This window comes from Dasypus novemcinctus, chromosome 3 (assembly GCF_030445035.2).
Source record: "Dasypus novemcinctus isolate mDasNov1 chromosome 3, mDasNov1.1.hap2, whole genome shotgun sequence".
NCBI lineage: Eukaryota > Metazoa > Chordata > Mammalia > Cingulata > Dasypodidae > Dasypus > Dasypus novemcinctus.
In genome coordinates this window covers 178,461,006-178,488,528 of record NC_080675.1, presented here as the reverse complement: position 1 = coordinate 178,488,528, position 27,523 = coordinate 178,461,006, and the positions used below count along the sequence as shown (strand labels likewise).

Below are 27,523 nucleotides of genomic sequence, written 5' to 3'. Positions count from 1 at the left end.
GTGGCTCAGAGGCTGCAGTCGCAGCATCCTGCGGAGACCCCCAATGGGGGTGTAGAGCACACCCAGGCCTCAGAGCTCAGGGACAGTCTCCTGGCCTGCACAGGAGAGGAAACAGTGCAGAAACAGGAATACCTTCATTGGCACCTTGCAGCCGTCACTGCCTCCTCTGCCAAGCTTGCCGTAGTCCCCGTCCCCCCAGGACCAGACAGTGTCACCATCGGTGAGGCAGAGGGTCTGCGCATCGCCGCTGCCACAGGCAATGTCCACCACGCGGTGGCCCTGCAGGGCCTCCACCTTCAGAAAAAAAGAAGCAGCCTGGGTTACCTGACCACAGCAGGGAGGAGCCTACAGCTCTCCATTAAACAAGGAGAGGCTTCAAAATTTTATAATTCTTTCTTGTTTTTTAATTTACAGAGGTGTCTTTGAAGCTTTTACAAAGAAAATAGGCAGTTTTAATGGTCCTGTTAAGAAAAAGCATAAATTACCTTCATGTACTGAACTATGTCCATTTAAACTGTAGGAAGCAGCTAACAGTGTCCTCAAAGCATCAACCCAAAAACAAACAAATAAACAACAGAAAAGAATCAACCTTACAACACTACGAAAGTTGACATTCACTGCATTGCTGGATCCAAAATGCCATGGCCTTTTAGAAGCCCAAAGCATTTCACTAAATGCCAAGTATTACTTACTATTATACACAAAAGGCTATTTAAAATACACATTATCCTGTTTAAATGAACAAGATGGTTTTTATTTCCACCAAAACGAAAACCTACTAATAAATAATGAGGCTTGACTATTAATTCTAAATCTAAAATACATCTAGAACAGGAGTCACTTGACTGTTAAAATTTATTAAAAATGACAAGCTTCCCCCTCTCCGCAGTCGTCCCATTTCAACACAGAGGGCAGGGCAGGCGCCCCGGGGCTCCTCACCAGCTTTGGCTTTAGCTGGTCCTCGCTGTCGCTGTGCCCCAGGCGGCCATACCGGCCTTTGCCCCACGTGTAGAGGTCCCCGGCAGCCGTGACACATGCACTGTGGGCTCCACCAGCGGCAACATCCACCACTTCGATGCCCCTCAGGGACTCGATCACACGAGGGCGGTCACAGGGACTACAAGAAAGTCACCAAATATAAATGAAGTCTTTTTAATAGTTTTAAACTTAGCATGTATTAGGGGTTTGGGTTTGTTGCTTATTCAATGCATACCTCTCAATTCATATCCTCCAAATCAATTAACTGCTCAATCAATCTCAAAGAATCTCAAAATCTCCAGCCTATCTCCTTAACACAAGGAGCCCCAGGGAAGACTCCGCCAGCTCTACATCAGGGCATGGGACAAATCCAGCCCATGCCCTATTTTTCAGAGGTCTTTGCGCTAAGAATGGTTTTTACGTTTTTCAAGGGTTGTAACATAAAAACAAAGAAGCATACATAACAAAGACTCCATGTGAACCAAAAAACCCTTTCAGAAATAGTTTGCCCATCCCTGCTACAAACAAGCCCATGACGTGGAAAGTGGTGATAACAAATAATGCATTTCTCTCAGCATGCTCAGCCACTTTTAGGTCAAAGCAAAGTGAATTTGTGGGAAGAATTGTTTCACGTAAATTAAATGATGATTCCATCTGGCAGTGTATAAGAGTAAAAAAATCTTCCAAATTTACATGCTCAGATATCCTGAAGGTAATTTTCCCTAAGCATTCAAGTCATAATGTAGATAAGCAAAAGTGTCACTTCTCACCCATTGTCTAACCATCACCACTCCACTCCGTCACACCCTTCCCAAGGCTTCTTAAACTGCATCACATAATTGCATCTCCCACCCCTCAATATCATACCCCACTCCTCCACATCAAAAACCTCTTTCATCATTATGACACATTCATTGCATTTGGTGAATACATTTTGGAGCACTGCTACACCACATGGATTATAGTTTTACACTGTAGTTGACACTCTCTCCCAGTCTATTCAGTGGGGTTATGGCAGGTTTTTAATGTCCAGCATCTGTCCCTGCAATATCATTCAGGACAATTCCATGTTCCAAAAATGCTCCCACATCTCATCTCTTCTTCCCTCTCCCTGCCCTAAGCAACTACCATGGCCACTTTCTCCAGATTAATGTTACAGTTTCTTCTATTACTAATCACAATAGTTCTACAGCAGAATACCAGTAAGTTCACTCTAATCCACATTTTATTACTCCATCCTGTGGACCCTGGGTTGGCATAATTGTACCTTTTTAACAAATGGTGCTACGAAAGTATGTAGGAAAAATGAACCTTGACACTTAAAACCACCTACAAATTAACCAGAATAGATCAGACTTAAAAGAAGACTCTAAACCTAATTACTAGAAGCATAAAAGACAATCATTACAATGTTGGGATAGGCAAAGATTACTTAAGGAAACAAAACACACAGATCGTAAATATAAAATTGCTAAATAGGATTTCATCAAAACTAAAAGTTTCTGTTTCTTTAGAAGCCAAGTCACATCCTGGGAGAAAATATGTGCAAAACATATATCTGACAAAAAAGTTGTTTGTATCTAGAATATATCAATAACACCTATAAATCAGTAAGAAGACAAACCCAATAAAAACACAAGCAAAAGATTTTAACAGATAATTCACAAAAGAAGATTAGAACGACCAAGAATGGGGCAGAGAGCATCTGGGACAACAGGCAATATTCTACATCTTGACCTACGTGAGAGTTAAAAAGATGTTCAACTTTTAATAATTCATTAATATACACATTGGCTTTATGCAGTATTCTGTCTGTAATATGTTAGATAATAAAAAAAGTTTAAAAAAAAGGAATAATGAAGAAACTCATAAAAAGACACTTAGCATTATTAGTCACCAGGGAAATATAAATTAAAATCATTTTGAAGATATCACTACACAGCCCCTGAAATGGCTAATATTAGAAAGGCTGACAATACCAAGCATTGGCGAAGTTGAGGAGCATCTGGAACTTGCAAACACAGCTGGTGGGAATGCAAGCAGGATTCTGCCACTGTGGACAGAGTCTGGCAGAGTACTATAACAGTGAACATACTATTTACCACAGACCCAGCAAATCTACTCCTTGGATACCCAGGAGAAATGAAAACATGTATCCCCACACAAAGACTTGTACATCAATGCTCATGGCAGCTTTATTTGTAATAGCCCCCAAATGTCCATCAACAGGTGAAAGAATAACCAATTTGTGGTATACTACCTTGACAATGAAAAGGAAGGGACTTTGGGTACATACAACAACATGGTAAATTTCAGTGTCTTGCCAGGAAGTATAGAAGTATGTACACAACAGAGTGAAAGTAGTATTACACAACAGAGTACTTACTGTGTGATTTCATTTATATGAAATTCTAAAAAACATACACTTAATCTTTAGTGACAGAAAGCAAATCAGCAGTTATATGGGACAGGGGCATGTATGTGGGTAAACAGGGAGATTGAGTGCAAAGGGACAAAAGAGACCTTGGAGTAATGGTGATGCTTTATGCCTCAAATGAATGTTCTGTGCCTTAAATGCAGTGGTGTTTCATGAGTGTATACACAACTGTCAAGATTCATTGAGTTGTATAATAGAATGAATGCATTTTGTTTTATGACAATTATAGTGCAAATTGATTAACAATAAATTACTTAGGAAATATATTTGGTACAATAACTGGGAAAACTTGAGGTCAGGTTGTATGATTTGCATGATTTTCATCAAAAAGCTAGTTACCATATTTTTAACGATTACATTTCTTAAAGTTTAATATACAAACAGAAAAGTAAGTAATAAGTATACAGTTTGATGAGTTTTCCAAGTTAACATACAGGGGTAACACACCCAGATTAAGGGTTCAAGGACAGAACATTACCAGCATCTTACAAGTCTCTCTAGCAATGCAGGAACTTGTATCATTGATAAAAAGGCAGTGGCCACCAGAGGTTCTGAGGGGAGGGAGAGGGAAGAATAGGTGTACACTGGGGCATTTTTGGGACACTGGACCTGTCCTGAATGACACTGCAATGACAGATACAGGCAATTATATATTTTGCCAAAACCATAAAACTGTGTGGGGCAAAGTGTAAACTACAGTCCTTGGCTAGTACAATGCTTCAATACATGTTCATCAATTGTAACAGATATACCACACTAATGAATGATGATGTTCATGTGGAAAGTATGGGAAGGGGAGGGAGTGGGAAACATGGAAATCTCCTATATTTTTATGTAACATTTACACAATCTAAAGCTTCCTTAAAAATTAAATATTTTTTTAAAAAGCTCTCCAAAGGTAACCACTACTCTGTCCTTTATCACCACAGATTAGATTTGCTTGTTTTTAAACTTTAAGCGGAATTGTATGACACATACTCTTGTGCCTATTCTCTCAACATTATGTTTGTGAAGTTTCACATGTTGGTTTCAGCTTTACTAGATACAGCCAACATTTCCACAATAGGGTGGCTCCAATTTAGACTTCCACCAGCAGTGTGACAGAGTGCAGCTATTGCAGACCCATGGCAATATCTGGACTGTCTAAATAAAACTTTAAAATATATATCAATATAGCCATTAGTACAACCTCTTTGGTGACCTGTTTGTTCTAGACTCATGGTTTTTTTTATGAGTTGTTTCACATTATTGAGTTGTAGGTAATCTTTATATATTGTGGGTATGAAATTGATGACCTACATAGTGTGACTATCTTCTCCCAGTCTATGACTTGCCTTTTAATGTTTTTAGGATTTTCTTAAATTGAAATGAAATCCAGTTTTTCATCATTTTTCTTTATAGTTAGTGCTTTCTGTGATCTGTTTAACAAATCTCTTCCTATAGCAAGGTCATGAAGACATTCTATGCTAACTTCTAGAAGATTTATTGTTTTAGTTTTTGTCTATGACCAAGTAAAATTGAACCTTTTCATAAATTGTGAGGCAGAAGTTTCCTTTTTTCCATATCAATATTCACTTAACCTAGCATTATTTATTGAAAAGTCCCATTCTTTCCCCACAGCATTGCAATGGCAAAAGGTTAGCATAGTTTAAGATGATAAATGCCCAAAAAATTTGCCCGTATTTTTTTTTTTAAACTAAGGCTGTCATTACTGATAATCTGCATACAGGGGAACCCGTACCAGCCAGCAATTGGTAACTATCACTCCCCAATTTTGTAACTCAGAATTTCAAGCTTACTTTTTAGCAGCTTCATTGAGAAATAACTGACATGCATTAAACTGTACAGGCTTCAAGTGTTCAATTTGATGAGTTTTGACATATACCTGTGAAACTATCACCACATGAAGATGATGACTATAAACATCACTCCAAAAGCTGTCTCCTGCCCTTGTGTAATTACTTCTTCCTACCCCAATTCAACCCTTCCCCAACCCAGCCTCCCAGACAAGAAACACCACTGGCCTGAATTCTATTACTAAAGGCTAGTTTGCATTCTCTAGGATATTATGTAAATGAAATCATACAGTGTGTCTCTTTCATGTCTGGCTTCTTTGACTCACCATAATTATTTTAAGACCTATCTATGTTGTTATGGGTAACAACAGACAATTCTGTTTTATTGCTGAGTAGCATATATCAATATATGAATATACAAATTATTTATCCATTCACCTGTTTATGGACATTTGGGTTGTTTCTAGTTTGGGGCTATTAGAGCGCTACTGTGAACGTTCACATACAAGTCTTTGTCTGGACATCTGCTTTCACTTCTCTTGGGTATATACCTGGGAGTGGAATGTCTGGGTTATATGGTAATACATGTATGTTTAACTAAGACAGTGTCAAAATGTTTCCTAACGTACAGGTTTTACAAATCTTCACCCACACTTGGTAAAATGAGTCTATTACATATTAGACATTGTAATAGGTGTTTAGTGCAATCTCAGTATGGCTTTAATTTGTAATTCCCTAATGACAAATAACATTAAGCATCTTTTCAAGTGCTTAATTGCCATCTATGTATCTTCTTTGTTTAACTAAGTTTAACTAAACTTTAACTTTGTTCTTTGTTTGACAGATTCAAATCTTCTGTCCATTTTTAAACTGAGTTGTTTTCTTACTGAGTTATAAAATATCTTCATAAATTTTGGATATAAGACCTTAATCTGCTAATGAATGCAAATATGATTTCCTAGTCTGTGGCATGTCATTTCAATCTCTTAATGGTGGTCTTTCAAAGAGTATAAGTTGTTAATTCTTATGAAGTGCAACTTATATTTTTCTTCAATAGATTTTACCTTTATTATTTTCTAATGATTTTCTGGAATAAACCCCATTTGATCATGTTGTACTATTTCACATATTGTTGGATTTGGTTTGCTAAAAACTTTAAGAATTTTTACATCTATTTTTGCATGTATGTACTGTCCTAATAAAGTCCTAGTCTGGTTTGGATATAAAATTAAGATGGTCTCATAGAATAAATTGGGAAGAATTCTCTCCTTTTCAATTTTTTTGAGAAAAATTGGTATTATTTCTTACTTAAATGTTTACAAGAAACCAACAGTCATCTGGGCTTGTCTGTGGGAGTTTCAATTTCTTAAGTAAACATATAGCAATTTAAATCACCTCCTTTTTTTTGAATGAGCTTTAATAGTGCCTTTCAAGGAATTTGTCCATTTCATATAAAAAGTCTAATCTGGTGATATAAAACTTCTCATTATACTTCTTGATTACCTTTTAATATCTGTACACTCTATGCTAGTGTTAGCTCCCTCATTTTGAATATTCCTATAATTTGTATCTTCTTTTTACTTGATCAATTTAGATGAAGTTTATAGATTTTAATCTGAAACCTTCTTAATCTGAAAGAACCAGCTTTTGTTTTCTTTGATTTTCATTGTTGTTTTTCTGTTTTCTATTTAATCTTTCTTATTCTTTTCTTCTGCTCACTTTTGGTTACACTTATCCTTCTTATTCTAATTTCTTGTAGTAGAAGTTGAGGTCTTTGGAGACCGTTTTTCTTTTTTAAAATAGGCATTTCAGAACTGTAAACTTCCCTTTAAGTGCAGCTTTTGACGGATTCCACACATTTTGATACACTGTTTTCATTTTCACTTAGTTCAAAAATACTTAAAATTTACCTTCTGGTTTCTTCTTTGACCCACAGGTTATTTTGAAAATGATTATTCACTTTCCAAATATTTGGAATATTTTCCAGAGATCTTGTTACATCATTATGGTGAGAGAGCATACTTTGTATAAGTTGAATCCTTTTGATATATGAGATTAATTTTATGGCCTAAATTATGGTCTAACTTGGTAGGTGTTCAATGCGTACTTGAAAAGAAAGTACTTTCGTCAAATACAGTGCTCTATAAACACCAATTAAGTCAAGTTGGTTGATAGTGTTGTTCAAGTCTTCTACTCCTCACAGATTTTCTATCTACTTACTCTACCAATTATTTAGGGAGGGGTATTGAAAATCTCTTGCTATAATTGTGCATTTATCTATTTCTCCTTGCAGTTTAAACATTTTTTAAATTTCATTTATTTTGAAGGTCTATTATTAACCATGTAAATATTTAGGACTGTTATGTTCTCTTAATCAACTGATCCCTTCGTTATTATGATATGCTTTTTATCCCTGTCAATATCCTTTGCTGTGGAATCTACTTTATATGATATTAATATAATTAAGACATTCCAGCCTTTTTCTTTTTTTAAAGATATATTTCATTTATTTTTCTCCCCTTCCTGCGCCACCCCCCCTCCCCGTCTGCTCTCTGTGCCCATCTGCTGTGTGCTCTTCTGTGTCTGCTTGCATTCTTGTCAGCAGCACAGGGAATCTCTGTCTCTTTTTCTTGCATCACATTGCTCCGTCAGCTCTCCAGGTGTGCAGCGCCACTCCCAGGCAGGCATCTTTTTGCACAGGGTGGCTCTCCATGTGGGGTGCAGCCCTCCTTGTGCATCAGCACTGCATGCGGGCCAACTCACCATATGGGTCAGGAGACCCTGGGTTTGTAGTCTGGACCTCCCATGTGGCAGGCGGATGCTCCAGCTTTCTTTTGATTACTGTTAGTTTGGTAGCCAATTTGTGACTTTATCTTTAAAGTGGGTCTCTTGTGGGCAGCATATCGCTCTTACATCTTGTTCTTATATTCATTTTGACAATCTCTGACTTTTAATTGGGGTGTTTAGATAATTTACATTTGATATGATTATTAATATATTTGGGTTTAAATCTACCATCTTGCTATTTATTTTCTATTAGTTCCATCTGTTCTTTGCTCCCTTTTCTTCTTTTTCTATAATAACTGCCTTTATGTTTAATGACTCCACTTTAATTCCTTTGTTGGTTTGTCAAACTCTTTGATGTGTCACTTTAGTGGTTGCTTTAGGGCTTCTAGAATACACCTTTAACTTACCACAGTTTATTTTCAAGTGATATTATACTCTATCACATTTAGTACCAGAACTTCACAACAGTATACCTCTTTTTATTCCCTCCCAGTGTTGGTGCTACTGCTTACATACATATGTATGTATGCATACATACTTCTATGCATGTTTTAAACACCTCATCTTATTTTTATTATATACATGAAATATTCAATTATCTCAGAGATCTGCACAACAAGGGGAAAAGCCTTGATATTTACCCATGTAGTAATTTCTTCATTCCTTTGTTTAGATCCTTGATTCCATGTGGTAACATTTTCCTTCTGTTTTGAAAAAATTCCTTTAACACTTTTTGTTCTTGTAGGTCTGTTGGTGTTGAATTCTTTCAAATTTTGTATGTCTGAACAAGTTTAAATCAACTTCATTCTTGAAAAAAATATTTTCACTGGATAAAGATTCAGGTTTTCAGCTTTTTTTTTCTTTTGGTAACTCCACTACCTTCTAGCTTGCATTGTTTCCAGTAGGAAATGTGCTGTCATCCTTACCTTTTTTTTTTTTTTTTTTCCTGGCTGCTTCTAAGATTTTCTCTTTCTCTCTGGTTTTGAGCAAATTGATAAAAAAGTGCCTTGGTGTAGTTTTCTTAAAGTTTTTTCAAGCTTAGGGTTCCCTGAGCTTCCTGAATCTATGTTTACAGTTTTCATCAAATCTAGAAAATTTAGGCAATTATTTTCCAAATTCTCCCAGCCTCTCCTCCTTCAGTGATTCCAATTATGGTATTTTGGGCTATGTGAGTCTGTCCCACAGTACACAAATGCTCTGTTCACATTTTACATTCTTTTTTCCATTTCATTTTAGAGTTTCGATTGTTATATCTTCATGGTCCCTGATCTTTTTTCTTCTGCAAAGTCCAATCTGTTATTAATCCTATCTCATATATTTTGCATCTCAGATACTCTACTTTCCATCATCAGAACTTTGATTTGGGTTTTTAAATGTCTTCAAATCTCTACTGAACATGTTCAAATGTTTCTCTAGTTTTTTAAAGATCTGGAATATAATTAAAAATAACTGTTTTAATGTTCTTATCTAGTAATTCTATCACCTGGGTCATTTCTGGGTCAGTTTCAAATGCTTTTTCTCCTCATTATGGGTTGTATTGTCTTGTTCTTTACACACCTGGTAGTTCGTTTTGTTTTGTGCTTCTGAATTTCTTTAATAAATTTCACTGCAATCTCTAAAATATATCTCTTACAATTCATCCCTCAGCTGGGTCAATACAATGCCACGATGGAATGCACCACACATGGTACACAAGATTACAAGATTTAAAACTTGACTGCTAGAGCTAAATCCCATTTATTAACCTCATGACCTTGGTCAATCACCCTCACCATAAAAATATGGAATGCTTCATGAGTTTGTTCGTCATCCTTGTGAGGGGCATTGCTAATTTTCTCTGTATCATTCCAGTTCTTGTATATGTGATGCCAAAGCGAACACACACCTACTAGTTTTTGACTGGATGCAGGACATCATGAAGTTTATTTTGTTGGGGGTGTGCTATGTTTGTATTCCTAAAAATATTCTTAAGCTTCATCTGAAATATGGTTAAGTTACTTCTAAACAGTTTAATCATTTTGGGTCTTGGGTTTAAGCTTTGTTGGTGGACTCAGAACAGCACTTGGTTTACAGTTAATTTTCCTACACTACTGAGCAAATTATTCTTAGTACTCTAACCATGCCCTGTGACTTGTGAGGTTTGGGGAATAGGCTCTATCCCACGCCCTATGTGAGCTCTGAAGACTTCTCCTTCTAATCCTTTAAGTCATTTGTTCTTTGGCCTCACGAAATCTCACATACATGTGATGGTCAGAGCTCAAATGAAGGCATCTCTGGAGTTCTTCTCTTTGGTAATTTGCTCTGTGTTCTCTAGGTATCTTGGCCTCCCTGGACTTCTAGTCCTTAGTCTCCTCTACTAATAGAGTCTACCAGGATCTACCTGGGTTTCTTCTTTCTGCATTACAGCATAGATACTGCACAGGCAGTAGGCTGGTACAATTTTTAGGACTCACCTTGCTTGTTTCCCAGTTCTAAGGGCTCACTGTACTTTGATGCCTAATATTCAAGGTCTTTAGAGCCAATCTTTCATATATTTTGTCTTGTATTTTAGTTTTTTCATACAGGAGAGATCCCTGTTACTCCAACTTGGCTGGTAGTTTCCATTAATTTTTTTTTTTAAGTATCAGAGATGGAGAATGAGCCCGGACTCTGATATACGGGAAGCCAGCACTCAACCACTTAGCCACATCAGCTCCCCTGAGGTGTTTACTCCTTTGTTTGCTTGCTGTTTACTTCTTTGTTTTTTAGGAGGCACTGGGCAATGGGAAAGGCCCTCCCATGTGGGAAGGAGGCACTCAATAGCTTGAGCCACATCCTCTCCTCCATTAATTTTAATGTTTGAAAACACTTGGGTTTGATTGCTTCATTTAAAAAACTGTCATCTGTGTGTGCCTTTTCCCTTACCACTGCCATTTCTTTTGTACTTAGAGTTTTAGTATCATGCATATTACAAATAACAAATATGATTCAGTGGATGATTCATGGGGAGGACAAAGACAGGTTTGGTACCTGTGAAGCAAAAACTCATATTTTTTTTCAACAGAGGTGTCAGATGGGTAAGCTCATATTGGCACATGAACTTACTTCTGACAACTGCATGATTAACACTAATTTATTTGAGTAGAATTTGCAAACGTTCTGAAAAACAAAGTTCTAAGACACTGCATGAAAAATTAAGCAAACAAGCAAATGAACAAAAAAGAAAGGAAAACATAACATTTAAAATGCTTTCACATAATACCTTCTGTTGCCATGTCCCAACTTTCCATCTTCTGCCTCACCCCAGGAGTAAACTTCTCCTTCTGAAGAGAGGGCAAGACAGTGTTTTCCTCCTGAGTTCACAGCTACTTTCTTAATAAACACATGTTGAATGGATTCAAGTAACGTTGGGGTAGATACAGATTCTGTTCCTCCAATTCCTAGTCTTCCTCCTGCACCATACCCAGTGGCATATAGCTAAGATAAAAAAATAATAATAATAAAAACATTGTATTTTTTTACCCAAATACTCTGTATTTAGTAATTAACAAACCCAATAAATACTCTAAATATTTTTACCATGAGGCTAGTACAACCTCAATACCCACGGTGGGCGATTTTGTCATGGTTCCCAGTGATCCTGCACCCAGACAGTCACATCCTCATGCAATCTCCTCTTCTTGAATGTGGCTGGACCTAGTGACTTGCTTCTAATGAAAAGGATATGGCAACAGTGGTGGGCTGTCAATTCTGTAACTGGGTTATGAAAGACTGATTCTATCTTGTTGGTACTTTTTCTTGTCCTCTTGCATGCTTTGATGAAGCCAGTTGCATGCTGTGAGATGTTCTATGGACACAAGGCAAGAACTGAGAGCAGCCTCTGGACTACAGCTCATGAGGAACTGAGGCCTCAGCCCAACGGCCTGTTATGAGCTAAATCCTGTCTACCACCGTGTGAATGAGCTAGGAATTGGATCCTTCCCAGTATAGCTTTGAGATGACTATAGACTTGTGAGAGAGTCTGAGCTAGAAGACCCAGCTAATCTGAGCCCAGATTCCTGATCCAGAGGAACTCTGAGATAATAAATGTATACTGTTTAAAATGAATTTTTAGACAACTAATAACTGTACCAAAACCACATAAGGAGCATATTACATGATGATCTCACTTACAATCATGAATCTCCCAACAATCTTAAGCAAAATATTAGCAAACACAAACCAAAACTATATAAAACACATCTTGACCAAGTAGGCTTTATCCAAGAATATAAGGTTTTCAAATATGAGAAAATAAATTAATCCAAATCATTACAGTAACCCATTAAAGGAAATAAATGTCTATAAAAATACTTTTAAAAATGCAGGAAGAGTATTTGATAGAAGTCAACATCCATCCATGAATAGAGCTAGAAGGGAACTTCCTTAACGTGATAAAGGACATCTACCAAAAGCCGATGGTAATTTGAAATATTCCATACATTCATATACTATGAACTCAAACAATACACAGTAGCCATAACTGTCTCAATTTTAATGGCAGTAATATAAAGGAAAATATGCCCTTACCTTCCCATCAGCTGTCACAGCAAAGAGAGTCTGCTCACCCCCAATTAACTGGACTGGTCTAAGAGTTGCAAGGGCTTCACACGGAGTCGGAACTTTAACTTTTGCACCTTCAATGCCCCCAAGCTGTCCCCTATGATTATGTCCCCATCCATAAATTGTTCCACTGCCACCAGCAGAAAGAGTCCAGTCATCTGGTCGCCTACAGATATTGAAAGAACATTGGACATGGGAAAGGACTGCATATGAAACATTTATCTCTCACATACATTATTAGTTCTTGTTTCTAATGTAATAACCTGTTCATCCACTGCACAAGTTGTTCATCTTGCTCTCTTTTAAAAACGTCATGGCTCTCATGGAGAACATCCATGTTTTCGCCGTCTGCCATTAATTCACGAATTTTCTTAGCCACCTAGACAACATTATTATGGGATTAGAGATCAAATAGTCATTTCACAAGAAGAAAGCAAATAAAATTAAGATAAGAAGACAAAGAGAAATCTCTGCTGGAGAATATGAGTGGATGCAAACATCATGATTTTTATGGTCAATAAACAAAACCAGTAAGATTATATCAAGTCTAAGATATTCAAAAACTTCTAAGGAGTATTAAATCTTTGTTTTACTTTACTAAAAAAGAACTTTAACTGAAATTCACAGTGTCAGTTTACTCATTTTCACTCATGTACTTTTTCTTTATGGTATTCCTGAGCAAGAGAAATGCTTCTGTGTTTCATAATACTGGCATCTTTTCACATTTTAACTCACTAAATAAAACGTTTTTTGCATTCTCAAAGTGATTCCAAAATAATGTGCCCTACCTCATCAAGAAACAGACGGGGCAGTGGTGTTCTTTTGTCCAAGGCTACAGCAACTCGGGAGGCCATACAGTATCTTCTGAACCAAGCCCACTTGTGTGTCTCAGCACAGCAAGGGAGAGTATCGAGTTCTAGGTCACAAGCAAGAGCTACTAGTACCTGCAGACACCGAAAGTTAAAAACACATCGACATTTAGAAAGGCAGCTAACATTCTACCTTCACCTATACCACATGCTAAAAAACAAGGCTGATCATCACTGTAAACCATCACCAGGTTTCGGTGGGTCCCCATTCAAAAGCACTTTCCTAAATCACTTTATAAGATAATTCCATGTGCCTAACAAGTATTTTACAGTCATCAGTGAGGATTATTCTACATAATCCCCAGCAGCACACCCAATAAGCAGATCAGGTACACCTTAGATCTGATAACTGCGACCATGCTTGTTGCCTAAGTCAGCTAACAAGAAGATCTGTTTACCATAAAGCATGCTAGCATGCCGTAAACATACAAAGGTTTAGAACACATAATCATTTCTTGAAGTTCTTCATATTTGACTTCAGCAATACCCACAAGTACCCTCAAGGAGGCCTGAAGCATGGTGCACTATGTATGATGGTTATTTAAGACTCTCCCAGTCAACCAGCTCTACAATTACTTTTAAACAAGTCAGATGTTACCTTAAAGAATGGGCTGTGGAGTAGCTGTTTACCACCTCTCACAATAGGATCTTCATATTCAAACTGCCTTTGCAAAGCTTCTGGAAGGCCTTTCACCAAAGCTGCAAGAGCACTGCCTGTAAAGCTCTAAGAAAATAAAAGAATATTCTATTCCAAAAATCAAAAATGCAGTTTGTTACAACACATACTTGCTATTTTGTTTCTGAGTGAAATGTTATCTTATACTGGTTATTTCTCTCTTCCCCCCAAAATGCTTACCCATATCCTCAAATAGGAAAAAAGCTAAAAGGAAATGATGAACACTAAACTAAAAAAAGAGGAATTTGAAAAGTCATTTCAGGATATTTAGTCTTGATTTCAGTATAGCCCTTCCCAGATAACCAGTCAAAGTCATTTTCTGGCCTATAACTCCTACTCGATCTTCTAATAGGGTTAGAATCAAGTATTCACTTACCAGTAAATATATTATTCAGCAATATCAATGTGATGTGGTGAGACACATTTCAAAAGTTCAATAAACACAACTCTATGTTCACACCCACCTACACATTAATTTTTTCAAAAGGCAAAGTCTACCACAAAAACAATTATCTACACAAAAGAATAAGATTTAAATGTCTAGGCCCAAAGCTTGAACTTACTGTATGTAGTAACATAAAGAAATCTGGATGTAAAAAAGGCTTTCTTATTCTTATATGAAATTTCCCAACTCTTTTCAATGATTTAGAGGTTTAAATTATTAAAGCAACATTTTATTCTCAGAGGGTCAAAAGTCTAGAAATTTTAAAATAATGTTCCATACCAATGCTCTTGTTTCTCCATCATTATCTCCAAGTAGCCTATTTATGTTAATTGATTGCCCAAATTCAGTCGTAAGCAGCTTCCTCAGTCTTTGAAGGGCCCACATTCTGTGACTGGCAGCTGAAAACATAAGAGAGAAAACATGAGAAGCTTGAACATTTTTTGCAACTCATGAAAGAAGCATGGTGACAGAGGTGCCATTTACCTAAGGCACTCAGCTGTGCACATGCTGCAAGAGAGGCCGCCAGGCGGGGGACGATGCTCCTATTAGAGGCAAGGTTGAGCCGGAAATCTAACAGACATGTCACCAAGTCCATGGACGGGCAGGAGAGGATGCAGCGGTCAGAAAGGAGGTCTTTAGGGCCTGTGAAATAAACCAGTGTAAATTTCTCTGTGTTGGACAAGGTGAGGACTATCGCTGTAATGTAATACTTAAAAATCCTAGTCACAAGTAGGGGGGTTCTTCCCTTTGGAAAGCCTCAGTCAAAGGTATGCCCCACAGTACTGCCACTGTCTACGCTGGATTAACTATGGCCTTTGAACTTATATCTTAACGTTCAATCAAATTGCCTAAGAACTGCACAACCAGTAACAACTCCCTTTCCCATGGGGTGAAGACAGAGGCAGCTCTGTAAGTCTGTCCCTCTCCTTGCTGCAGTGATTAGGTAGGGTTGGCTTCCACTCGACAGGTGAAGGCAGACCACGGAGTCCTGAATGAAACAAGTGTGAGTGTCTGCTGGAAGGCTGCAAGGTACAATTTGTAGCTAGTTAGAAACCATTTAACCTAGAGCCCCTTCTTACCTGCGGCTGGCATGATGGGGTAGACAGTGAAGCGCCAGCCCCACCCATTCACAGACCCATCACTGATGAACTTCCACTTGAGCTCATCCCCTGGGATGCGCAGCTCACTGGACCAGTCGGACCATTCACGGCCTGAAGGAGAGACACATACCCTGTGTCAGGTCCATGTAATTATTCAACAAGCACAAACTTCTTGGATACAAGCAAAATAAGGTACAACATGCCTAAAGAACAGCAGGCTCCTAAAACCCACTTTCACCTATGTGTGAGTTTATGGGAACCTACCACTCTTGGTGAATCATCCTTTCAACAAATACCCATGCAGCCCCAGTACCAAGTTCTACCGCCAAACACACCATCACAAAGTGGTGATAGAGTCCTACAGCAGAGCTGCCAGCACACACACCCAGGTCAGGCTCCAGGAACAGCTTCTGGGAAAAGTGAGATCTGAAGGGCATTACCTAGACAAAAGGAGGAGCCAGGGCCCCAGCATTCCTCACAGAAGGGTCAATGTCTGCAAAAGCCTGAGCACAAAGGAGATCTCCAAGACCCCCTAGACAGAAGAGTAGGGGGAAAGCTGGAACAGAGCAGCCCAGTCAGAACCCAAGGGCCTAAGATGTCATGAAATGGAGCTACATTATATTATGACATCTCTGAAGAGCATGCAAGAGGTCTGAGGTCTGCTCTGGCAACCAGGTTCCTATTTTAGAAGGGCCATTCTGGCAGCAGTGTGGGGAAAGGACTACAGGGGCTGTCTGCTTGACACAGAAAAACCAGTTCCATCTAACACCACTGCATGAAAGCTGGAGAGAGACATTTGTCAAACTGCCAGAAAAAAAAATTTGCTCTGACATATTACCAAAGCCACTTTAATAAAAGCTTTAAGCCAGGGGTTTAAATAAATCATGTTTTTGTAAACTAATTTTTATGAAACACAGTCATGCCCATTCATTCAGATATGGTCTGTAGCAGAATTAAGTAGTTGTGACAGAGATCATTTAGCCCACAAAGCCTAAAATATTTACTATCAGTTTGCTGACCTCTGCTCGAGGATACAGAGGTCTGAAAAAATACAACATACACAAATACAACATACTAGCAATTCTTAAATGCCCCGCAGAAGAATATTTAACAAGCCCCCACTGATGGAGTGACTTGCCCAGGTTCAACCTTATGGAGCATATCAGCAGAGTGGAGACAGGCCCAGAAATGCCTCTCCTGACTATCCCAATGTTCTGCCCATCACATCTATGTAACAGTAGCTCTGTATGTAACAATCCTGGCTGGAACCAACTATAAAACTAACCTCTTTACAAAGCTTTACAGTATGCAAACCCTCACATCGCATGTTCCAGAGGAAATCCCTGCAATGTCTTACAGTACCTTCTACAAATGTTGTGATGGCCATACTCATACCAATCATTCCATCACCTCACCCAGTCATTTGTGTGGTACAGATATTGCCTGGACAATTATCTTATTTAAAGAACTGGGAAGAGACAAATGAAACTTACATATTTAACAGCTAAATAGCTTTTCTGTTCCTCAAGGTTCGCACAAGAATACAGCAGTGGTATGTTATCCTACAAATTTTGACAGCCCTGTCTTATGAAGGCCAGCAGGCATGCACACTCATCCTTCTCTCCATCACCTGATCGCACTGAGACGATCCTGTTGACCCCATCCATGACTGTAAGGGGGTCATGGCGCCGCTCGGTGGAGCACTGTCGATCGAATTCCACCCTGAGTCCTTCCGCGCCTGGAAGACAAATGTGCAATCAAAGAGTCTTGAAATCACAGCTTACCAAGTAGGAAACGCAACACTAACACCATGTTTAGCAGCTAATGAAAAACAGCAAGTCAGGAAGAACTGACCTAAAAATCAGAAACTTAAGACTCTGACCACATCCCCTATACCCTCCCCTTAGCCACACCCATAAAAGATTGTTCCTGTTGAAAAAAAAGGCTAGAACACAACTTGGCTTGAACTGTTCATTTTGTGTTCTCACTTCTGAGAGCTTTCATGCTGCAACCACAACCCCCAGTCCAATATGTGTATTATCTTTCCTTCCTTCATTTAAAATGCCAAATAAAGTCATATTTTCAAGCAATTAGCATTAGATCTAGAGTCTTCCCTAAAAGATAATTAGCTTATAAAAGAATGATTTGGGTTATAGTGAAGAGGTTGGTAAATTCTAAAACCTGAAATTCAAGAAAGCATTCCTCAAAGAAAAGATCTGCAACTACTTATTAAACAAGCACACCCTGAATTTGAGAATATTGTCCAAAATGAACAACATGAAAACTTATTCTAGTAATACTGCTGAATAAAAAGACATGAATTATAAGAGAAAGAAAATCAGATTATTTTCAGACTTTTAACAAAGCAAGAAAAGGTGACTGAAGGATTTAATATCCAGAAAAGTTAACTTTCAAGTTCAAAGAGTGCAAACTCTCATCGACAAGCCCACTCTCTGGACAGTGGTCCTCTGAGCTATTACTAAGGAATTTACTACAGTGAGTGAGCTTCAGACAATCACAAGAACTAAAGAGCCTGAAAAAATGACTAGTGGTAAGCATTAAAAGCATGAAAAACTCCTGAGTGAGATTAAAAGGAAGAATATACAGTATAGCATGTAGCAGCTATTACACTCTTAGAGGATATAATTATTTTAATAAATTTGGAAGAACACAGAATACACACACAACGTTTTTTAAACAGTTTTCAGTAATCATATTATAGTTGATAGTATTGTATCCTGCATCAGTTGTGCACGTCATGTGGGATAAAACAAAATGAGTAATTGTGATCTATTCCAATTCTATTTGTCTTAGATCCAGAATTTTCAGTATGGAAGAAAAGAGATGCAGATGTAATAGAAGAGGTTAAGTAGAAACCCTGTAGTCCTGTAATTAAAGACAAACTATCAGTTTGAACTTAGTATGAAGAGAAAGTCTGCTAGTCAGTGTGTATGCCCATTCATCTGTTCATTCATCCAATCTCTGTCCACTGAAAAGGTCTACAAACAATGTCAACCTAGTAGCAATGATGTGCCAAAGGTCTCAAAGTTGTGATCTTGAAGTGCCATACCCAACAAAAGAAACCAGGGTAGATTACACTTGTAGGGTAGAAACATATAAGACAAGCCTAGAATATCTTGTCATGATAGACTACAAGGGAATAATCAATGGACACTAGAGTCATTTCAAGAGCCAAACTGAAGAGGTTTCCAATGTCAGAAATGGACTAATTTGAGCTTCAATAAGGATAATAACCTAATGAATTAAAACTTATCATATGTGTGCAAATCCATGAGTTCAAAATAATATAAAAGAAAAAGTAACTGACAGGGCCCCTTTGAAAGGATGATAGAGAACTAATTCATTTTCTTAAAAACTGATAAAGACAAGGAAAATCAAGCTTTTATCATGCCTTTCTTAGGCAAACAGTACCTCTGGGTAATCAACTACGGGATGAGGGGAAATGTCTCTTTACAAAGTATTCCAGCCCATAAATAAGAAAGGAGAGCAACAGATAGTACCATTCCTAGTGCTCAATGGATTAGTGGCCTTAGGCAGTAAATGTCAGTAGTTGCTGACATCACAAAGAGACAGCCAGACAAGATGTGCTTTCAGATGCAAGAGCCTAAGACGAAAGGGACTGAACCAATTGAGCCTCTGAATCCAGCTGCCATTTTGCAGGAAGACAGGACCCAGGAACATGCTGAATTGCACCCGAGTGTGCACTCAGCAAATGAGACTGTGAGAGGCTCTATGGACCAAAAGGCCCAGGTTTTTAAAGTGGTGATGGAAGGAAGGGAGGGAAGAAGGGAGGAGGGGAGAGAATGGGGGAAGAAGGATGGGAGGAGGAAGGAGGAAGGAGTGGAGGGGAGGAAGGACAAGTGAGGAATGGGGGAATGAAACTACAGATTAAAAGTAAAAGAAATTACAGATTAAGAGAGACTTAAAAAGAAAAGGTGACGGCTATCCAGAACTCCAGTGGCTGGAGTCAGAACAGTGCTACATTGTGGGGGAAGAGCTGAGACCAGGCACAGAGAGTTGCTGGGGGCCAGCACAAAAGTAAATCTAGACCTGGGTTTTGGATACCCTAGGGCATCAAGCCAAATATTTTGTGGTTTTCTGTACCATGTTTTATTTTGCATAAAAGGATTTTTTTAAAAGGGAGGAAAGAGAAATTCCATTATTTCTTTCCCATAAAATGGAGACAGGTGCTTCTACCAAAACAATGACAGAAGTCAAGCAACTCTAAAGGAAGACTCCCCCTCCATCTCTTCCCCAGGGGCCAGTCTTAAGTACCTGGGATTTTCACCGTGCCACTGGTGGAAGTGTCATCAGTATAGGGGTGGCTGCTCTCCACCACCACCGGCTGAGAGGAGAGACGGCCACTCTGCGAGTCTGTTGCCACATCTTCCAACTCAGTGACACAGAGCTCCAACAGCATATCTGCCACCTGGGAGAGGAAAGCAGGGTTGCAAATGAGGGTGTCAACTGCCCGTCATACCCAGATCAAAGAACACTCAAATGGCTCCATTGTCAGGATACCACCCCTGACAATACTCTTGCTGCTCTGGATCTTTCCACAAGGGACAGCATGGCAGAGCAGAGATCTAGTTCAAATCAGGGCTTGGCAACCTCCTAGCTTTGTTTCCTCATCTATAAAATGGAGACAGCACAGAGCTTACACAGGTGCTGTGAAGCGCAGAGATGATCAACATAAAAATAGTTTGGAAGGCACCTGACATGCACGTAAGGCAGTCGATATGTGCCAACTGATAAAATGATAAGTTTCATTTTACATGAAGCCAAGATTACTTCCTAGAAAGGAAAGTCTGCCCTGAGAAACAAAAATATCAAGGGAAAAGAGCAGAAAGTTGACGAAAATTATCAAGATCCTATAAGGCATTAGGGGTTAAGTAAGAAGTGGCAGGAATGGAGAACCATCAAGCCATAGAGGCAAAACAGTGGCAGAGAGAACATGGGAAATGAGGGAGGAGAGGCTACAAATACAAACACAACTAGAGGCTTTCTCTTAACCTAAGAAACTAAGGGCCCAGACCCATACCATACACTTGACAATTCTTAATGTCGTCTTTTAGTTAAAATTTTAAGTGACTCACTGCATTTTAGTGGCTAACACTGGTGCTATAATTATTACTTTTAAAATAATTTTTAAAACAGTAAGAGAATATATTATGATAGCAATAACATATTTAACTCAGGAAAAAAAAAGACTGTATTCTATGTAAAGTCCATTCTGTACTTCTCAGGTATAGATGACTATTTTTCTCTATTATTTCCTCATAACTAGATAATAGCTTAGATTAGTGAAAAATTATGTTAAAAATAAACAAACAGCAATACATATAGGTGCTATCACCATAAATTTAAATGTGTCCCTTTGTTTTTTGTGTCCTAAATATTAGGTTAGGGGAGAACACAGGAGTAGGTACCCCACCACACAATTTGAAGACATTCAAATTCTAGTTTCTGTCTCTTCTTGAATTTGGTTTGAGTTACTGAACAGGTAACTGACAGTTCTGAAAAGGGAAAGCAGGGTCTCTGATAACTAAGATTCCTTAAGTGAGTTCAAGGACTTGTAGAACTGACCAATCCTATTTCTAAAATATACTGAGGTGAATTTACCTCACACTCTAGCCCTGTAGTCCAGACCAATTAAGTAGCCATTAGCCACTTGTGGCTATTTAAATTAAAATTAGATAAAATTAAAACTTTTGTCACATTAGCTTGGTGGCTACAATAATGGATGGCTCAGATATAGGACATTCCCTCCATAGCAGAAAGGCCTACTGGAGCCACTCCTACCAAATAAGAAAACACTGTAATAGTTAAAATGCCGTTGTACTATAGCATAGGTAGATGGATGGAACAGAAACGAGTCCATAAATAGACCAAAACACACAAAGGAACTTAGAATATGCTAAAAAGTAGTTTTCAAATCAGTAGGAAAAGATGGATTATTCAGTAAATATGTTGGACAATTAGTTTGCCACTTAGGAAAAATTAAGTTAAATCCTCCTTACCTTATTCATGGCATCAAAATAAATCCCAGATGGCTCAAAAATATACACACAATAAACAGAATGAATTCTCAAAAATGAGCAGAAAAAACCTGAGAAAGTTTATTTAGAACAACGTAATAGAGGTAAGCATACAGAAGTTTCTACGTGGCAAGAAAATATTAAAATGTGAAAAGGTAAACTGGGGAGGAAAATTGTAGCACATATGACAGAAAAGGGACTTACATAAAGAATTCTAGCAAATCAAAAAAAAGATTCACAAACCAGTTCCAAAACAGGTTAAGGATGCTATTAGGGTAAATAATTACGATTACAAATTGTTTTAAAAGGAATCCCGCTAAACTACTGTCCACTCCAATAAAAAACAAGTAACATAAAACTAACAGTGCCAACAGCAGTCTCTACCTTGGAGAAAGTCAATAAAAAACTGAGAAGGCACAGAGGAGGGCACTGCCCTTGGCTGCCCTCACCTGTGGGTAGGCAGTGCCCATTCCAGACAGCACGGCAGAGAGGACATCCTTGCCTTTGTCCCCAGCACGGCTGCAGACAGACAGCTTGAGCAGGTCCACCACAACACGAGTGTCGTCTGCGATTAACAGACTGGTGAATTCATCCAAATATTCAGGTTCTGGGCCGGATGCTTTATTTTGGTTTTCAACATCCTAAAAAGTTCAACAATTAAAAGGACTAATTGTATGATGAGAGAGAAACAGTCACCAATTTACCCATAAACGCAAAGGATACATGACTACCAATGATGAATAAAGGATATAATGAAGTACTTAAAACCATGAAATACCAGATGGATTAAGAAATGACACCCCCTAAGATATCTACCAAGACAGATACTATGGTCTCAAGACCACCCATTTTATAAATCACCAAATAGCATCTGCGAGAAAGAATGCTTTCAAGTATAAAGAAATGTTAATTTTCTACTGTGACTAAATTCATGTCACAGGCATATATATAGGGGAAGAACTGGAATGAAGTTGTAATGCATAAAATCTCATTCCTCCCCATAAGATATGAATGAGAATTGTCTACTGACAAAATTTGTACACTGTAATTTTACATATTTTGTCTTACTTCCTTCCATAACTTTTTCCTAGATTCTTATTTAGAGTGACTCATTGGCAAATAACACACTATATACATTCTTGCTCCTTGAGTTCTTTGGAAAAAGAAACATATAAAGTAAGAATTTTCTTAGTGTTACCCTTTTACTTTCCAATCACAGGCTACCAGCTAAAAGATGACACACTGGTGATCATTCTCTCTTTCTCCTTTTCAGGAGGCAAGGAGCACTCTCTCTGCATGGAAGACATGAACCAACCTGCTCACCCTGGTCGCATGGCAAGGTACCCAGCCTCTCCCACGTGCCAAGGCGGCTGCCCAGCTAAGTGCCACACCCAGCCTGTCCTGCACACAAGAGCCTCCAGGAGGGTGGTCCTGGGCCTGGGCCTACAGATGGAGGACAATCAGAGTGGAGACGTCCCCAGGCTTTTGACTTCGAAGGAGCAGGAATCACAGTGACTGGGCATAACAGGGGAGGGCATGGAGGGCACAGAGAGCAGTGTGGCTTGCCAGAGGAAGAACAAGTAGACAGAGGAGAACCTCTTCTCTCCTGCATTCTGTATCTTGGCAAAAGAGTACCAGTCTTTTCCAGACACAGAAGTCAGTCAGTGGGGAGTTCAAGTCCTGCACAGTGTCTATCAGATAGCAAGGTCAGCCCCAGAAACCACACGTCTCAAGCTAGGAACAAGACTTTTCCCTGTCAAGAAACAGACCCACACCTATTTCTGCAGTGACCAGGGAGTAAGTGAAATTCATCAGAAATGATCACATTCCAGAGTGATTCACTGAAAAACACCAAAAAACATTTAGCAGACTATTATTACTTATATGTAACATACTTGGCCTTGCATGTGAAATGGTACCCAACTTTCACTTAGTGGGAGGTGTTTTAAAAAAACAACAGTAAACAAGTTTAGAGGATTGGCTTAAAAAAAAAAAAAAACAACCAGCAAAAGATCCTTGACCTCAAATCACGAATTATAACCCAGTGTTAAAGTGAAAACTACTTTGCCATAATTTATAAGTAAAACCCAAAGTAAAACTCAAACTGAAGTTGTAGGAATTTAGATGTGCAACCTGGATAACATCAATGTCTCATAAATAAATGAGGAAGCAATGAATACAGAAAAAAAAAAGGCTTTTTTTAAAAACAATTTTTGGAGAAGAAATCATATCATCTGTCTTCTACCTAAGAGCAAAAATTTTGCCTTATTCAGAATAATTTCCAGATTGAACCCTTATACCAAGAGATTGACAAAAATAAGAAGCTGATTCCAGACACATAAATTATAAAAAGCAATTTTTTTTATTACTGCAGATGGGTGGGAGTAACTTCAATTGGACACATTTGCCAGCACTAAGAGCAATGTAAATCTCTTTACATTGGGTACCAAATGTAATTAAAAATAGTTTGTCCCTAGAGAGGGACAGGCTGACAAGGAGAGTCCAAGCCTGGGTAGGACGATGAGATTGTCTGCATACAGATGGTTCAGCATGGGAAGATCTGAGGGCAGAGGATGATTAAGATGACAGAGCCAAGAGAAACAAGGAAGGCATCCACACTTTGGGGGGGGGTTACCCCTACAGTGGGGCAGGGGGTACCCTGTAGGGAAGGCAGGCTGGTTTTATAAGAGGACTGATCCAGCAAGTAAATATACTATTATAGGAGCTAGGTTTCTCATTTTCAGAGAACAGAGTTATAAACACAGAAAAAGAAAAAACTAGAATGAATCCTGTACTGTTGGATTACAATTGTTGTATTTGTGTATATTGGTTTTCAATATATAGGGATCTAGGGAAACGGACTTTGGCCCAGTGGTTAGGGCATCCATCTACCACATGGGAGGTCCGTGGTTCAAACCCCGGGCCTCCTTGACCCGTGTGGAGCTGGCCATGCACAGCGCTGATGCGCGCAAGGAGTGCCGTGCCACGCAAGGGTGTCCCCCGCGTGGGGGAGCCCCACGTGCAAGGAGTGCGCCCGTGAGGAAAGCCGCCCAGCGTGAAAAAGAAAAAGCAGCCTGCCCAGGAATGGCGCCGCCCACACTTCCCGTGCCGCTGACGACAACAGAAGCGGACAAAGAAACAAGATGCAGCAAACAGACACCAAGAACAGACAACCAGGGGAGGGGGGGAAATTAAATAAATAAATAAATCTTTAAAAAAAATAAAAATATATATATATATAGGGATCTATAAGGAAATAAATATTAATGTAAATATCTATTGTATGTGTAGACAACATATGCATTTATTCCCTAGCTCTGCATACGTACTAAGAGTGCTTGAAAACAGTGATATCCTAATAGCAATGAGCATACATCTTGGCTTCTCAATACCATTCTCCACTATAAAGAATCATGATTTATTGGAGAAATAGCTGATTCCTGTGGTGGAATACAGAACATCTTATTTAGGCTAGAATATTATGCTGAGTTCAAAAAGCAAGGCAAGGGAGCAGATGTGACTCAAATGGTTGAGTGCCTGCTTCCCACATGGGAGGTCCAAGGTTGTCTTTAATGCCTCCTTAAAAAAACAAACAAACAAACAAAAGCCAACTCAGGGGAGCCTATGTGGCTCAGTGGTTGAGTGCCAGTTTCCCACATACAAAGGTTGAGAGTTCAATTGCCAACCCTGGCACCTCAAAAAATTTTAAAAATTTAAAAGATTTTTTTAAAAAAGCAAGGCAACCCTCAAAAAATGATGGGAACATATCAAAAAGATGCATAAAATTCCATCAAATATTTAAAGAACTGACGCCAATCCTTCTCAAACTGTTGCAAAAAAAAAAAAATTACTAAAAATAAAAAATGGAAAAGAAGGGAACATTTCCCAGCTCACCAGCTCATTCTACGAGGAGAGTATTACCCTGATACCAAAATCAGACAAAGATATTACAAGAAAACTAGAGATGCAAATTCCCTAAAAAGAATACAAGCAAATGGAATTCAGCTACATATAAAAAGGATTCTATAGTATGAATACGGAAAGGAAGAGAAGGGGAACACCCTGTAGGTCTCGAACTGGAAATGGAAATACTGCGAGTTTGAAATGTTCGTGGTTTTTATTAATATAAATAAGATAGAGGAAAAGGGATAAACGCTTGTGCGTGTGCATGTCTGTCTGTCTGTCTGTTGAGCTCACCTAGGACTCAGATCTTGGTTTCTAAATCCTATAAAGCACTATTTCCAGGGCAGGGGGCAGGGTAGATATAAAATAGTCTTGTGCCAGAAAGTAAGGAGTTTCTCAAATATGATGAGGATACATCAGAACAATCCAGGAACCAGCCCAAAGGGCTCCCACTGATCATTTGGAGGTCAAATGATGATACAGATGTCAGTATTTGAGTACGACAGAAATCCATGAATCTATACCAATAAGAATACGAAGGCAGGTAGATAGGTAGGTGGATGGCCAGAAAGACGAGTAAAGAAGGGAAAACTCTACCTTACAAAAGAATGGCAACAATGTTTTCTAGAAACACTGATAGAAAAATTGCCATTTGAAAACCAACACAATAATAATGGATTCAGCTAGAATCATCAGCAGATGGTGGGTAACACTGTGATGAGAAAGAACATATTATGTAGTCTCAAAGTATCTCTTCACACATATTTGATATCACACTAATTAACTTCAAATGGCAAAACCTGGCAAACACCAATCATTAATAGATCAAAGTTAACATCAGCAAGTAATGCAGCAAATCAACAATGTATACATCCCAACTCGATACACTGAAAAAAACCCAACATTGTTTTTATGGTATTTCTGCCATAAGGAAAGACTGAACTACTGTTCCATACTGAAGATGACAGGGACAACATGCAACCATGGGTTAGATCCTAGACCTATAAAGGATATTACTGAAAAAATGAGCAACAATTGAATAGATCTGTGAATTAGAAAATAAAGCTGGATCCATGATTATGTTGTGATCTTGGCAGTCACACTGGTTATGAGGATAAATGTTCTTGCATTCAGGAAATGCACAGAGGTATTAAAGGAATGATGGGAATCATTTTCTGCAACTTTCTCACAAATGACTCAGAAATATTAACAAATGGAAAATCTATGTGGATAGTATATGGGCATTCTGTGTACTACTTTTGCAACTTCTTTTTTTTAAAGGAGGTACCAGGGATTGAACCTAGGATCTTTTGTACATGTGAGGCAGGCACTCAACCACTAAGCTATACCCACTCCACTCTGCAACTTTTAAGTAGATTTGAAATAATTTCAAAAGGATGCCTCCTACTTCTTTGGTTTTGGTCATGGTTTCTGCAATGATGCTGGCAGCTCCAGGGTCATCTGTCACCGGGATAAATGGCCGAGAAGAAGCTGAAGAAGCAGAAGGGGTCACTGCAGAGGGAGTCACAGCATCTTCAGAAGAGATCATCTAGTTGAAAAAGTACACAAAAGGGGAACATCTAAGTGGAAAAACTCAGCAACATGGTACATTTCCTATCCAGGTCCAAAATGCCTAACTGAAACTACACTGGGCCATTAGAAATGTTCCAGATTTCACAGTGGTGTATTATAGTGCTCACACAACATACTAATAGTTACTGCTTCCAGTGGGGACAAGGGGAGGGCCACCTGCTAAGTCAGGCACATTGTACTCACAGGAAAAGCTATTACTACTCACAAGTCACAGGAATAGAACTAAAAGGAGCTTAACATCTCTTCAAGTTGGATTTTTCCACAAAATAAGTTACATGTTTGCTCTTCAGGGTTTTAAG

The 27,523-nt window shown here is 38.6% G+C and overlaps 1 protein-coding gene and 1 non-coding gene across 4 annotated transcripts in view; both read right to left on the bottom strand.

Annotated features, from left to right (window-relative positions):
- The window catches only part of HERC2 (HECT and RLD domain containing E3 ubiquitin protein ligase 2), a 290,972-nt gene that overhangs the window by 18,348 nt on the left and 245,101 nt on the right, over positions 1 to 27,523 (bottom strand). For all 3 annotated transcript variants that reach the window (XM_058294806.1, XM_058294807.2, XM_058294808.1), the window contains exons 68-81: positions 27,040 to 27,180; positions 22,178 to 22,369; positions 19,966 to 20,119; positions 17,300 to 17,407; positions 15,649 to 15,780; positions 15,053 to 15,211; positions 14,849 to 14,967; positions 14,047 to 14,172; positions 13,368 to 13,523; positions 12,843 to 12,958; positions 12,547 to 12,745; positions 11,240 to 11,454; positions 940 to 1,117; positions 133 to 294 (exon numbers count right to left, since the gene is read on the bottom strand). In XM_058294806.1, the coding sequence (XP_058150789.1) occupies positions 133 to 294; positions 940 to 1,117; positions 11,240 to 11,454; positions 12,547 to 12,745; positions 12,843 to 12,958; positions 13,368 to 13,523; positions 14,047 to 14,172; positions 14,849 to 14,967; positions 15,053 to 15,211; positions 15,649 to 15,780; positions 17,300 to 17,407; positions 19,966 to 20,119; positions 22,178 to 22,369; positions 27,040 to 27,180 (2,157 nt within the window). The remainder of the gene's footprint in view (positions 1 to 132; positions 295 to 939; positions 1,118 to 11,239; positions 11,455 to 12,546; positions 12,746 to 12,842; positions 12,959 to 13,367; positions 13,524 to 14,046; positions 14,173 to 14,848; positions 14,968 to 15,052; positions 15,212 to 15,648; positions 15,781 to 17,299; positions 17,408 to 19,965; positions 20,120 to 22,177; positions 22,370 to 27,039; positions 27,181 to 27,523) is intronic.
- On the bottom strand, positions 9,774 to 9,879 carry LOC111764657 (U6 spliceosomal RNA). Its single transcript, XR_002797219.1, has one exon. It is a non-coding gene; the product is annotated as a U6 spliceosomal RNA (small nuclear RNA).